Source organism: Hippocampus bargibanti, linkage group LG07, assembly GCF_051943395.1.
Source record: "Hippocampus bargibanti isolate YZ-2025 linkage group LG07, ASM5194339v1, whole genome shotgun sequence".
Classification (NCBI taxonomy): domain Eukaryota; kingdom Metazoa; phylum Chordata; class Actinopteri; order Syngnathiformes; family Syngnathidae; genus Hippocampus; species Hippocampus bargibanti.
In genome coordinates, this window is record NC_142740.1 from 24,992,700 (window position 1) to 25,006,645 (window position 13,946).

Here is a 13,946-nt window from a genome sequence, read left to right on the forward strand (position 1 = left end):
CATGCTTTTCCACGGGATCTCCGGGGATCACATCCAAGGGATCATGGAGGAGATGGAAAGAAGGTCCAAGTCGGCGAAAAGCATGCAGATCAACGGCAGAGAGACGGTGAGGTTCACGACTACCAATTCAAATGAAAGGAAACGTACGCATATAGCAGATTTCTAAACGGATTGACGGCTGGGATCTATTATACCAAATCGAAAATGCTCCAATGGAGCGATTTTAATTTGTAATTATGACAAATAAACGGCGGCATTTAACAGTCTCACGAATAAAAAAATAGAAGCATCACGTGTAGCTCTAACCGCAAATATTGTCATCATAACGTGACAGCGTGATTAGCAAGTTATAATCGTAGTTTTTTTGTGTAGTTTTTTTTCATCGCTTAAGCACAACATGACAGATCTGTTGCTCACAATTGAGTAAATGAGGCCTGCACAGGGTTGCTATTACGTATCAACGTGGCACCATTTCTATAGATAAATATACAAATCGATAAAAATAAATTCGCCTTGATGTTGAAATGATACAGACGAAATAGATAGATTTTTTTTTGTGCACAACAAGATAATAATAATTTAGACTCCAATGTGCAGTATATTTTGCATGTGGTTTCTTACCAAGACCAGGCAACCAGGTATAAAAAACATTTAAAAAACAAGTCTAAAAAAGTAATAATATTGATGATAATAATAATAATACTATTTACCATATAAAATTGCATTACGACGTTTTCATGATAGATTTTAGTGCACACAAAAAAATATTTACTTTCGACTCCAATATGCAGGATATTTTGCTTGTGTGTCTCACCAAGGCCAGACAAACTGGAATATAAAAAAAACAATTTCAAAAATATATGTGAGAAAATAATAAGAGTCATAATAATAATAATAATAATAATACGATTCACCTATAAAAGCACATCACTGCTTTTTCATGATACATTTTTGTGCACAACAAAAAAAACATTTAATTTAGACTCCAATATGCAGGATATTTTGCATGTGGTGTCATAACAAGGCCAGACAAACTGCGATATAAAATATTCCAAAAATGTATAAAATATATAATAGTCATACTAACAATACAAATGACCTATAAAATTGCATCACTGTGTTTTCATGCTATTACCAGAATGGCAAAAGGGGATTTTTTTTACCAACCCCCCCCCCTCCTGACGGTGTATTGAAGGGTGCATTGTTTTAATAACAATGATAGATTTTTGTACACAACAAAAAAAAATCAACTCCAATGTGCAGGATATTTTGCTTGTGGTGTCTCACTAAGGCCAGGCAACCTGGTATATAAAATCATTTCGAACATATGTTAAAAAAATAATAGTCATAATAATAATAATGCGATTTAGCTATAAAATTGCATCACTGCGTTTTAATGCCCTTTAATGCTACCAGAAAAGCAAAAGGGAATTTTTTTTACCCCCCCCCCCTCTCTCCCCCCTTGACGATGTATTGAAGGGGTTCATTGTTGTGTCCAGACGATGCCTTCAATGAGCCCGGAAAAACCGGCCCTCTGCGCCGGCTGCGGGGGCAAGATTTCGGACAGATACTACCTCCTGGCCGTGGACAAGCAGTGGCACCTGAGGTGCCTCAAATGCTGTGAATGTAAACTTGCGTTGGAGTCGGAGCTAACATGTTTCGCCAAGGATGGCAGCATTTACTGCAAAGAAGATTACTACAGGTAAGGTGTACACGAACGAAGTCTTGTACGAATCTGGGGGAAAAAAATAACTTTATGAAGATTTTGACAATCAAAATCAAATTAGATCATAATTTTAAATTGAGCTTTTTATTTTACCAGGCTACTGTTTCTCCTTTCGAATTACAATGTTCAGCCAGCATATGCTTTTTATCTTATAAATCAATATGTATGTCTGGATGTATGTATTGTGTTCGTGTACTTTACTGCATTCAAAAGAAAATTAATTCTTGCAACCTTTACCAACACGCCCAAAATTAAATGGGTGGAAAACAAATGTATTTGTGGCTGTCACACTTGCGAAACACAATTTGTGTTGAAGTATAGTATTTGTATTATATACACTTTCAATGAAACTAGATATTCTGTGCCGGTAAATCGCCATCTTTATTTCTTTTAGCTGAATGTAACGAGTCGTGATAGAACGGTGTTAGAAGAGAAAAAATGTCACCTTTTCATACCTGTAAACCTTGGCGAATAGTTGCCCATATAAATGATTACAATTCGGTTAAAACAAACAAACAAATAAAAGTTGTTATTCGAAACGATAAAAAAAACGCTAACACAAGCGGAAATGCAGACTGCGCATGCGCACGTTATGCTTTTACCAATTAAAAACAATATAGATATATATTGTTTTTAATTGTATATATATTGCAATTAAAAATAATATATACGATTGATGATTACTTTTTCCGGTTTACTGGAATAAAAACAAAACAAATAGGAAAAAAACAATAGTTGCGATCGGCGGCATGCTTGTCGTTGGCTACCAGCAGTTGAGACGAACTCGATTTGAGCCAAAATGGTCTTTGGAAGATCGATTCACGATTATTTTTCCCCGTATAAATGTTGCAGTACGCCGTACATTATTTGAAATGACTAAAAAATACATACAAAATACGGGTGAAACGTATAACTTGACGGGATAACGGAGAAATATAAACTTCAGCTGCGATTGTAAACTGACCTTGCTAGTTTTGAAAGGCGGTAAAACTGAAATGTATTATTATTATTATTATTATTATTATTATTATTATTAATATTATTATTGTCGAGAATATTATGTGTAGCTCTATGTTTGTGACAGCAAGTCAAATTAACATACAACTATGTCATCGTCCTTAACTCATGCTACGATTAAAATCACTCAAACGGTCTCTGCTCCGTATCTTAAACAAATATGGAGACTTGGCGTATTGTTTCTCAATATAGAAAAGACAACGTGTTTGTGTTTTTGGGAGTGTGTTTTGACGATGCGTCTGTTCCAGAAGGTTCTCGGTGCAAAGGTGCGCGCGTTGCCACCTGGGCATTTCTGCCTCGGAGATGGTGATGCGCGCGAGAGATTCCGTGTATCACCTGAGCTGCTTCACGTGCACGTCGTGCAACAAGACCCTCACCACTGGCGACCACTTCGGTATGAAGGACAGCCTGGTCTACTGCCGCCTTCACTTTGAGAGCTTGGTCCAGGGCGCCGACTACCATCCCCAGCTCAACTTCGCTGAGTTGGCTGCCAAGGGAGGCAGCCTGGGCCTGCCCTACTTCAACGGTACCGGGACTGCTCAGAAGGGTCGACCGAGGAAAAGGAAAAGCCCCGCCATGGGCTTGGATTTACCGAGTTACAACACAGGTGAGACGATCCCTTCACACTTCACGTAAACACGTTTTTTTTTTGTCTCTCGAAAACAACCTTGCCAACAACTTTCCTACAAGTTTTCATATTCACAATTTTCCCACACACCACAGGAGAAATCATTAACCATATCTCACCCGTAGAAAACAGAAATTAGTGCTTCACAACATTTATTACACTTTTAAAAGAGTTATATTTTGAGGAAGACTACAAACAATATAATAAGGCAAGATCACTTTATTGTTCTAAATACCAATATGCTTCACTCGTAGATGAACAAATATACATTATTGTCATGAATAAATCCAATTCAGATCAATTGAGTGACTGAGTAATTTCATATGACAGGCATGATGATCTTTCATAGCTCATATATAAATAATAATAATATGATTAAGTGTAAAATCAGCTTCTAATTTGCAGAGTAAAAGCACGTTTTTATATCAAAACATTGTTTTTATACACGTTTTTATATCCATCAATACACGACCCAAAAATCACAATTAATGGAAGTCAAGCATTGCATAACCATGACTGTCATCTATGATACGATTTGTTTGAAGTAGTTTCGGACCAAATAATGAATCAAATCAATGAATCAAAAAAAATGCACAATTACAAGCAATTGGCCCTTCCAAAGGGATTGGAAGAAGGCAAAAATTAGAAACTCAACAGTTTTTACAGTCATGATTTTCCCACCAAGAAAATATTAGTGAAATGTAACTTAAAAAAATAATTACCAAATTGTGTTTACCCTATCACCCCTTTTTTAAAGTCGAAGAACCAGTTCGAATTTGCCTAAAATCACACAAGGCGGTTTATTGTCATCTAATGGAGAGAGAAAAAAACATGGCGACCCGGTTGTGGCGTGTTCAACACGTCGACTTCACAGTGCAAGAGGTACCGGGTTCAATTCCAGCTCCTTGCTCCCTGTGTGGAGTTGCCATGCTCCCCCCCCACCCCCACCCTGCCAGGCCTGCGTGGTTTTGTTTCTTTTTCTCCGGTTTCCTCCCACATTTCCAAAACATGCACAGCAGGTGATTGATCACACTAGATTGAACGTAGGTGGAAGTGTGAGCGCACGGATGGTTGTTTTTTTGTGTGCCCTGCGATTGGCTTGCAACCAGTTCAGGGTGTCCCCTGCCTACTGTTCTAAAACAGATGGAATAAGCTACCCAGTGTGGGCATTCACATGAATGAATGAATGAATGAATGAATGAATGAATGGGCGAATGGACGAACGGATGAATGAATGAATGAATGAATGAATGAATGAATGAATGAATGAATGAATGAATGAATGAATGAGCCTTTGATTACTCTGCACGACCCTATATGTTGCTGAAAGTGACAAAACAAGATACATTATTTTTTGTGAAGAATATTTTAGTCGAAATTTCTATATATGTGTACAGTAAATATAATAATAATAATAATATAAATAATAATAATAATAATAATAATAATAATAATAATAATACATTTCATTTATAAGTGCCTTTCAAATCTCTCAAGGTAACTTTACAGTCATAGAATCTCTCTATCTCTATCCATCGATCTATCTATCTATCTATCTATATCGATCCATCCATCAAGCCATCTATCCATCCATCCATCTCAGTTTTTGCTAATATGGTTTACTTTCCAAAACCCCTCACATTTGCACATAACCAAACACAATTTCTATCCAGTGGAAGTGCATTTATTTATTTATTTATTTATTTATTTATTTATTTATTTATTGCTTACATTTTTACGGCTGTCACTATACATGCCTGTCGGAGATAAACAAAAAGCATTTTTTTTCTAGTGATGAAAAAAATGGGATGAATAAGTGAAAATTGCGCAATTTCTTGCGACAGCACCTGAAGATTTCACACCGAACAATGGTTGAAAAATTACTGAATTAAATGATGAATTTCAAATGTCGCTTTATGTTAGGGTTGTATCTCTGGGTGAAATATATCTACCCTTAAGGTAACCGATGCTCCTCCCCCTAATTATTAAATAATTCATTTTCACATCAACCACACGTGTAAGTGGCTGTTTGGTCCAAAGTTTAACATTTACAATAAACATACACATTTAGCACATTTTTGTCCGTTGTCAGTAAATTACAATTTAAACGAAAAGCATTTTGAATTAAAAAAAAAACTCGAAAGTGCTTCGAGTCGCTGTATCCCGTAGCGTCCCAATTTTTCGTGTCTCTCTGCGAATTAGTGCACGCTTCATAAGCGAGTCATTGTGCGACCGAGTCGTGTTCTCGATGAGTGGGGTGGGGACAAGAGGGGGAGGAAGAAGGGTAATCTGCGCGTTAATTGTTCTCTGTTAATTGGAAGCGACGTTGGAATCCCGGCCGGGCCTCCAGCACTGCGGCCAGGCACAGGTCGTCGTTCTCAGGCCACTGCATGTCGCTCCACGCATCAATTGGATACCACAAACAACATTCCCTTTTCTTTTATTCCTTGATGCAAATGAGGGGTTTTCTCGTGGAACCCGAGGATGGGATTGATTTTAAATTACGGGTTGTAAAAAAAAAGGATAGATACTTATACGATACAATGAATCAAGGGCATCAAAATCAGAAAGCTTTTAATAGTCTCACAATGGGGAAATTTGCAATCTACAGCAGCAAAATTGAAAGAGGTGGGGGTGGGTTAAAACATTTTTAAAAAGTGTTTTATCCACAAAAGAAAATGTCAGGAGACTAAAATGTACAACTGTACTGTGCAAAGTACGTATAAAAATACAGTATAAAAAGCACATTTAATATATGTAACTATTTAATCTACATAATGTGGCTGTGCTATTTACAATATGTGAGTGTATCAACAATACAGTCTTGATTTTCAAATTTAAAGCAGATTCTTTACTTACAGACAGTGTAGGTGTTCAAATACCTGACATGTTTCGGCGTCTACTTCCGCCTTCCGCTGTCTGTAAGTAAAGAATCTGCTTTAAATTAGATATCAAGTAGATAGGATGAATTTAGTGCAACGAGTCTTGGTTTTCTTCATTTCTGTCCCTGTCTGCGTCACGGATCATTGAAAAAAATGAATGTCAAACATGTGACTAACGATAAATAATCCAACGAGATTATTAAATATTACAAAATAGGAGACGATTAAATCGCTTTGGAATGTGTACAAACATTTGACACCCTTTTCATTGTAGTCTCCCCAAAAATGTTCTTGTTAATATCCGTCACATTCGAAATCTCATCTTTGCTACAAATAGAATGCGATTCCGCTGTTGTTTTGATGTTATTTGTCTCAAGTGAGTCTTTTCTAGCGTGGTTTTGAACACGCCGAGCTTGGTTGAGCGAGTCTACAGAGTATTGTTATTCCACACCTCTCCATTAGGTTGGGTTAGATTTCCTTTGGATACAGAGCCCCCCAGTGGTTGTGAAACAATATTTGACACATGATGCCAATAATCTGCTTTTTATTAGTGTGAAACGGTGCCAGGCTGAAATGTTGTGACAGCCGAAATAACATGAACATGATGCCAAGTATGATTGCACATGTTGCCCTTTTTTTCTAAATTTCGAGCCTTGAGTTCACAGTCGAACAGCGTAAAAAATACACCCATAGGAAAGAAAGCGAAAACTTCCGCCTATGTTAGAAACATCGGGACAAAAACGTAACATTCAGTGTTACCCGGTGTCATGTATTCATGTTCATTTTATGTGCCAAACTATTTTAAGTTGTTGTCACAGGTGGTATGAATAATATGCTGGAGATGTGTTGTTGTCGTTTGGAAATGTGTGCCACAGTAGGCTTTAGTGATGTGTCGTTCGCGAACGATCCGGATCTCTGAAGTGAACGAAGAGACGGTTCCTAACAAGGAGGGGGAGTTACGATAGACAGGTGGACAAATGTTATTACATTATGCTGTTATTATTATTCAATTATATTTGTTTTACTAATTGGTATGATAGTATTAATATCAAAAGCAAAGTAGTGACAGCTGAGCATCAGACCAGAGTTACCACAGGGAAAGTGAAAGTTTGTGGATGCTCTCTGTCACATATAAATCAAGGCATATAAATACAAATATTTGATATATTGTATTTTTTTACATGAGTAATTCGTTTGTCACATAATTTTACATGATTTTTTTGATAGTTAATTAATTTAAGCAACAAAAAAAACCAAATAACTGAGGAGCCAAGAGCCGAACCAAAAGAAGCGGCTCTCCGAAAAGAGCCGAAATTCCCATCACTAGTAGGCTTGCTATGTAGCTAGCTTGCTATCTAGCTATCTATCTAGCCATCTATCTATGTACAGTATACCGTAAACATAATGGCTGTTGCTGCTCAACCACAGACAAAAAGTTTGTATTCCGAAAGGCGCTTGGAAATAAAATATATTGTTTTTTTTATATGTATTGTTATATTTTTTTTTTTCTTCACATTCGTGTGTGTATGTGTGCGTGTGTGTATGTCTGTGTGTGACATATTCTATTTGTTTGCGATGGTGAATTTGAGGGTTTTGTCAGCTGTATGTCTTCAAAATTCCACCCACCCCACTCAAATAAATCACTGTATATAATAACAGTCCCCTTCAGAATCTAATAAATCATTATCTTATAATAATAATAATAATAATAATAATAATAATAATAATAATAATAATAATAATAATAATAATAATAATATAATTTTCACGATTCGTAAGGAACCCCACAAGATCTGTATTAGCCACATGAGCCACACACACACACATGTTGACTATTGAATTTCACCACTGCTCCCGTCTGCTCACAGGCTGCAACGAGAACGACGCAGACCACTTGGACCGGGACCAGCAGGCGTATGCGCCGACGCAGAAGACCAAGCGGATGCGGACCTCCTTCAAGCACCACCAGCTGCGGACAATGAAATCCTACTTTGCCATCAACCACAATCCGGATGCTAAAGACCTCAAGCAGCTGGCCCAGAAGACGGGCTTGACCAAAAGAGTTCTCCAGGTAAGCCCGGAACCGTTTGCCTTGCTCATATGATCAATCCCCGAGTGTTCCTGCATCCAGCACCCCTTAACCCACATCACCTCCCATTTCACATTTATTGTTTCTTTTGTTTGTTTCATTAAAGGACAACCGACACCATTTTTTATTACCCAACTGACATCAGAAAAACGTTTTATCGCATCTAAAATACCCAAAACACACAGGCTGATATTTTTAGTCAAATGCGAAACACCAATAAAAATGACTTAAAATGGCGAGTTTCAGACGGTCCCGCCCCCTTGTTCGTGACGTCACGCCAGGATGTCTTGCCTTGCGCTAGAATCAAAACAATGGCTTCAGATTCGGAGAAGATGCTTTCTTGTTACTCATCCAGTTATGAATATGATTCAAATAGTTTTGAAGAGGAAAGCATAAATGTTTGCAATCTATTAAAGAAGTCCTTCAGTATCAATTCGTGCCGTCAGGACTCCAATGTAGCTTCCCAGAAAATGCGCAAGATGGCGCCCAAGCTCCGTTGGAAATGGGCTAATTGATCTGCTGGAAATTTGTGTCAACTAGTATCAAATAGTAATCTTGGTGCAACACACAACAATTCACCATGTGTTTTCCTTCTAATTTCACCATCAACACGGATCAACACAATGTTTTCAGACCAAACAAAGTACCCAAAATGCATTGTGTGTCGCTTACTCGGTCAGGGGCGTTCCTTCTTTGACATCACGTACGAACTCGTCACCAACTCAAAAACAAAACTTCCGGAATATTCAGCGTGAGTCTTAAAACGTAAAATATAGATATAAGTCATTTGAAGTGATTTTACAAATTATGGACACAACCTTTCCGGAGGCGTCGGTTGTCCTTTAAGTCGTGATGGATGTAAACATTAGCTGGGCGTTTGGGATGTCATTAGCTGTTTTTCGGAGGTAGCAAGGAATTGATTAGTGTTTAATTTCAAAGAAGAGTACACATGCTCTTTCAATTTCAACAGATTATCATTTCCCTTTTCATTTCTGTGCTAAAGAGGAGGAACGGACATAGTTGTACAGTCCCTTTAACTCCCCAAATTTTCTTTCAATTCATGTTAATCTCCAACTATTAGTTGTGTGTTGTATTTCTTGAAAGCAGCCGTACAACCACACAAAAAGAGTAAAAAAAAAACACCCTGGCATTGGTTTGCAGGTTTGGTTCCAAAACGCAAGAGCCAAATTCAGAAGGAACGTTTTACGACAGGAGAATGGAGGTGTTGATAAGGCTGATGGCACCTCACTCCCTCCGCCCTCGTCCGACAGTGGGGCAATGACCCCCCCCTCCAGCGCGGCCACGCTAACAGACCTGACAAACCCCTCGATTACCGTAGTGACGTCCGTCACCTCTAGTCTGGACAGCCACGATTCGGGGAGCCCTTCACAAACTACCTTGACAAACCTTTTTTAAGCTAGCAGACTGTTTTTTTCTTTTACTTTTGATCCTTTATTTTCTCTTTTTTTTCTTCCTTTTATTCACACTTTTTTTTTTTTGAATTGGCCTTTAAATCAAGCGGCGGTTGCTCCTTTAAAGAGCAAGAAGAGCAGTGGCCATATTGAACTTTTGTCGAGCAAACAAATGTGTAGCAAATGACACCTGATGGCAGTGACGGATTTTGGGAAAGGACTTTCAGAAAAATCATTGGGGAAAACAATCACTAAAAGCCTGGAACTTAGTTCAATCTTCATTTGTACATTTGTATGGAATGATGACAAAAATTTGAGCCCTTTTTAATTCCTGCTGAATTGGTGAACTTCCGAAACATGTCATTGTTGGCTTCCCTTTTCAGATTTTATTGATGTTTTAAAATCATCTTGGAAGCAAAACGTATCGAATGTTCTGTATATGGGTCCAAATCCAGAAAACAGTCTTTGAATCCTCTTCTTGAATGTCTCCCATCTGTATGGCTATTGAATCCGATTTCAAGATAGAACCACCAGACATATTTTATGACTTGTTTCACAATATTTATTGTTTTAATAAACCAGAGGTAACAATCACTCAATTGTATTAGTCGCAAACGTTTTGTCATTTGTCGATGAAATGGTTTCTTCAGCCGTTATCTCTACTTCTTTGAAGGTGTCGGATGTTTTCGCTCCTCATCCACAAAGCTTCGTCAGCGAACCAAAGTTGTGCCGGTAACTCTGGTTCTATATATAACCCTAATGGACAGTGGGGGCGGTGCCAGACCTCTGCTCTGATAGGTCCCTGCTCTAAGGTTGGGGAAGCAGTGGACTACTCCCTGAAGCTAATCTAAACTTATTTTGTTCTGTCTGAGGAGAAGTAATCACATTAGCTTCAGGGAGTAGTCCACTGCTCCCCCAATCTTGGAGCAGGGACCTATCAACCTATCGGAGCAGAGGTCTAGCACCGCCACCTTTGTCCATTAGGGATATACAGGTAACATCCGACTTACGACCGGCTCGATTTACGACCACCTGTACCTATGACCACGATCTCCAGACCCTATTTTTAACATTTTAAGAGAAGGGGGGGGGGGTTGCGAGTCATTTAGCCTCCGAGTCTCTATTCAACATTTCTAATGGATTTCGACTTACGACCATTTTGACTAACGACCGTTTGGTCGGAACGGAACTCGGTCGTAAGTCGGATGTTACCTGTATATATAGGACCAGAGTTACCAGCACAACTTTAGTTCGCTGATGAAGCTTTTCGGATGAGAAGCGAAACGTCCAACGCCTTCAAAGAAACACAGATGACGGCTATAGAAACCTTTTCATCGATGGACCACTCCTGTACGACCGAGAGCCTATACAGACGTTTTCCAACAAATTTGGATCTGAGAGCAGTTTTTGGGCACTGTCAGAATCCGCTGTCACTTCATGTTGCTGGATGAATTGCAGTAAAATTGAACTCTCCGCAGAACGAGACAATTGCATCAAGCCCCTCCACCCCCTCCGTAAAAAGTGCATTATTGTTTGATCATGTTGCTCAGGGTGATTTCTTTTTAATGGAAAAGGGAGTGTAGTATAATGACTGAATTTGTAGAACTGGCGTTGACAAAAAAAAGACCTCAGATAGGTGAAGTTCATTATAAGGGGAATCAGGTTTTTTTTTTTTCAAATTAATTGACTTCCTGCAAAGCCACTTGCCACTGATCAGACCCCCAAAACAACACCAAAACGTTTCTTATGGCTGAAAGGTAGTGATAGAAAGAGACAAAGAGCAGCAGAAGACACATTTCCATTATATGTGTCCTAAATTTGTTCTCTTGTCAAACAAAATGGTACTCTGAATCTACTTGATGAAGTAGATGCCTAACTCAGTTCTACTCTTAATGTGCCTTATGCGATAACATGGGAGGAAAAAAAGGTTGTGAAATTCAGGATTCTGTGTGTTCTTTGTTAACTTGATTCGCACCCTACGGACGCCTCACTAGTTTTGTACTGTTTCGCATCTTATTTTCAAAGATCTTTTTATGGTGTATTCTGTTTTGAAGAACAAAAAAAAAAAAAGAAAAGGAGAGGGGAAGCGATGTCATAGAAAGCATTTGTGCACTCTTTCAGATATAGTCCCAAGAACCTTATATATTGATCTTCGTGTTTATAGTTGAGTACAGTAAGTGTTCTATCAAGATTGTCCATGTTTCCCTGTTTCTTGATAAAGATGGTGTATAGAAACTATTTCTCCTTAAATATTTATGGACCAAACGGTTGTTATATATCTTATTAAATTTGTGTGAATAAAAACAATACTTTGCTTTAAATGGCTTTTTTTATTTTTCATTGCACTCGCCATTTTTTCTGTTTTTTTCTTGAATACCGTTTGTCACATCAACAGCCGAGAGAGACTTTGCTTTGCAGCAAACTGACCCGTCGTTCTCATTTTTCCATTTTAATTTCTATTTCCTCTTTTCTTTTAACGTAATGCCCCACGGATTTGCATCCAAACCCTGCAGTGCCGGAAAAAAAAAAACCATTGAAATTTGCTTTTTAATGCATGATCGTGGCTGTAGGATTTCAATCGACAGAATGCCGCAAAGCACATATTTACATATGTTTAACACGCTAAACCTAAAATGAATTCAAAATCAATGCAGACCCCGTAAAGTCAGGTTGATCTGTAGTTAATATATTCTTACTCTATCATTTCTTTCAGGGAGAACAAATCTTGGGGCATTACAGCCATACATCCCGACGTTTGAAAATTCCCTAAAGTATTAACAGAAGGGGAAAACTTTGATGGGAGTTCCTCACCATTGAAGACAAAGACAATATTAGGATAAGATGATTTAGTATATCGAGATCAAATATTCACTTGCAAGTGTACAGCAGATGTTGTTTGGCCACCGCAGAATGAGTTGTTTGCAACCAAGCGAGGAGAGCGCACCATGTTTTTAGTGATAATGGCACTCAATGTTTGTGTTGGAAGAAATCATGCAAAACTATGATAGTAAAATGTCTTGTGATGTAAAAAAAACACTACTGAAACTACTCCACATAGGTTACACCAAGTGTATGACAGTATTCCCATTTTACACACGCACATGCACGCACACACATTCCTGTTCCAAAGGTTTTGTGAGGTCCGGATAACTCCAGTGAGTGAGGACCACCGTTGCTGTTAAGTGTAGAGAAGAACTAGTGTTCCATTTGAAGACCAAATTCACCCCATTTTCCACTTCAACTTCTTTAAAAACAAAGAAATAAAAAATGGGCTTGAAACTGAAGTAACAGCAGGAGTGAGGTTTCTGAATGGGTACATTCAAAGTCCTCACCCATGTAGTGAATTTGGTTAAAATATCGTTTTACTTTTTGTGGTATGAACTTTTTCCTCTCATTAAGCACACACACACACACACACACACACACACACACACACACACACACACACACACACACACACACACACACACACACACACACACACACACACACACACACACACACACACACACACACACACAGTGAGTAAAAAGTGTGTGTGTATCCAAGTGAAATGAAAATACACACCAAAAAAATCGTTTTGGGTGAATTTGTGAGGACCTCTCTGAAACTTTAACAGATGCATATATAGACCCCTTTAGAATGAAAAACTTGTGAGGACATTTTAGCTGGTCCTCACTTGTCAAAAATTTCCTCAATACGTATGGTATAAAATGGTAGTGGTCCTCACAAGACTTGTCATACAAACACACCCACACACACACACACTCACAACCATCTTTCTATATGTAAAGCACATAGCCGTATATAAATAAACCTCATAGAGTATTTTTTTTTGTTGTTGTTTCTTAACCACATTTCCTCAACCCCAACTCGCCCAAGCCAAGTACCGTCCTACAACACACAAGTTTTTGGTGTTATCACAAGGGTCCTTTTTTTTGCAAAAGCACACAGTCTCCTTGAAAATGGGCATGAGCAATCACAGCAGGATATCCGTCAAATGTGATGCGAGCATGAAGGCAACTGCAGAGCTGGAGCTTTGCCATCTGTCTGTGGGAACAAAACGCAAAAAAAGAAGAGAGTCTCATTGAGCATGCGTTTTATTACCCGTCATGATATATTTGAAGTGTATATTATCAGAATCAGATTATTTGTTATTTGCTTTGAGTCGCTGTGTGATTGTCTGCTACAA

General features: G+C 38.3%; 1 protein-coding gene across 3 annotated transcripts in view; it reads left to right on the forward strand.

Moving 5' to 3' along the window:
* lhx9 (LIM homeobox 9) overlaps positions 1-13,946 on the forward strand; it is a 17,436-nt gene extending 3,490 nt beyond the window's left edge. Inside the window, exons 2-6 of one of the 3 annotated variants that reach the window (XM_089001411.1) lie at positions 1-106; positions 1,500-1,702; positions 2,992-3,350; positions 8,122-8,324; positions 9,504-12,446. The exon at positions 1-106 is cut by the window's left edge and continues 147 nt beyond it. In XM_089001411.1, coding sequence (XP_088857537.1) covers positions 1-106; positions 1,500-1,702; positions 2,992-3,350; positions 8,122-8,324; positions 9,504-9,758 — 1,126 coding nt within the window. In that variant the 3' untranslated portion in view covers positions 9,759-12,446. Of the gene's footprint in view, positions 107-1,499; positions 1,703-2,991; positions 3,351-8,121; positions 8,325-9,503; positions 12,447-12,467 lie in introns of those variants that run through there. The other 2 variants (XM_089001413.1, XM_089001412.1) reach the window with 2 other exon arrangements.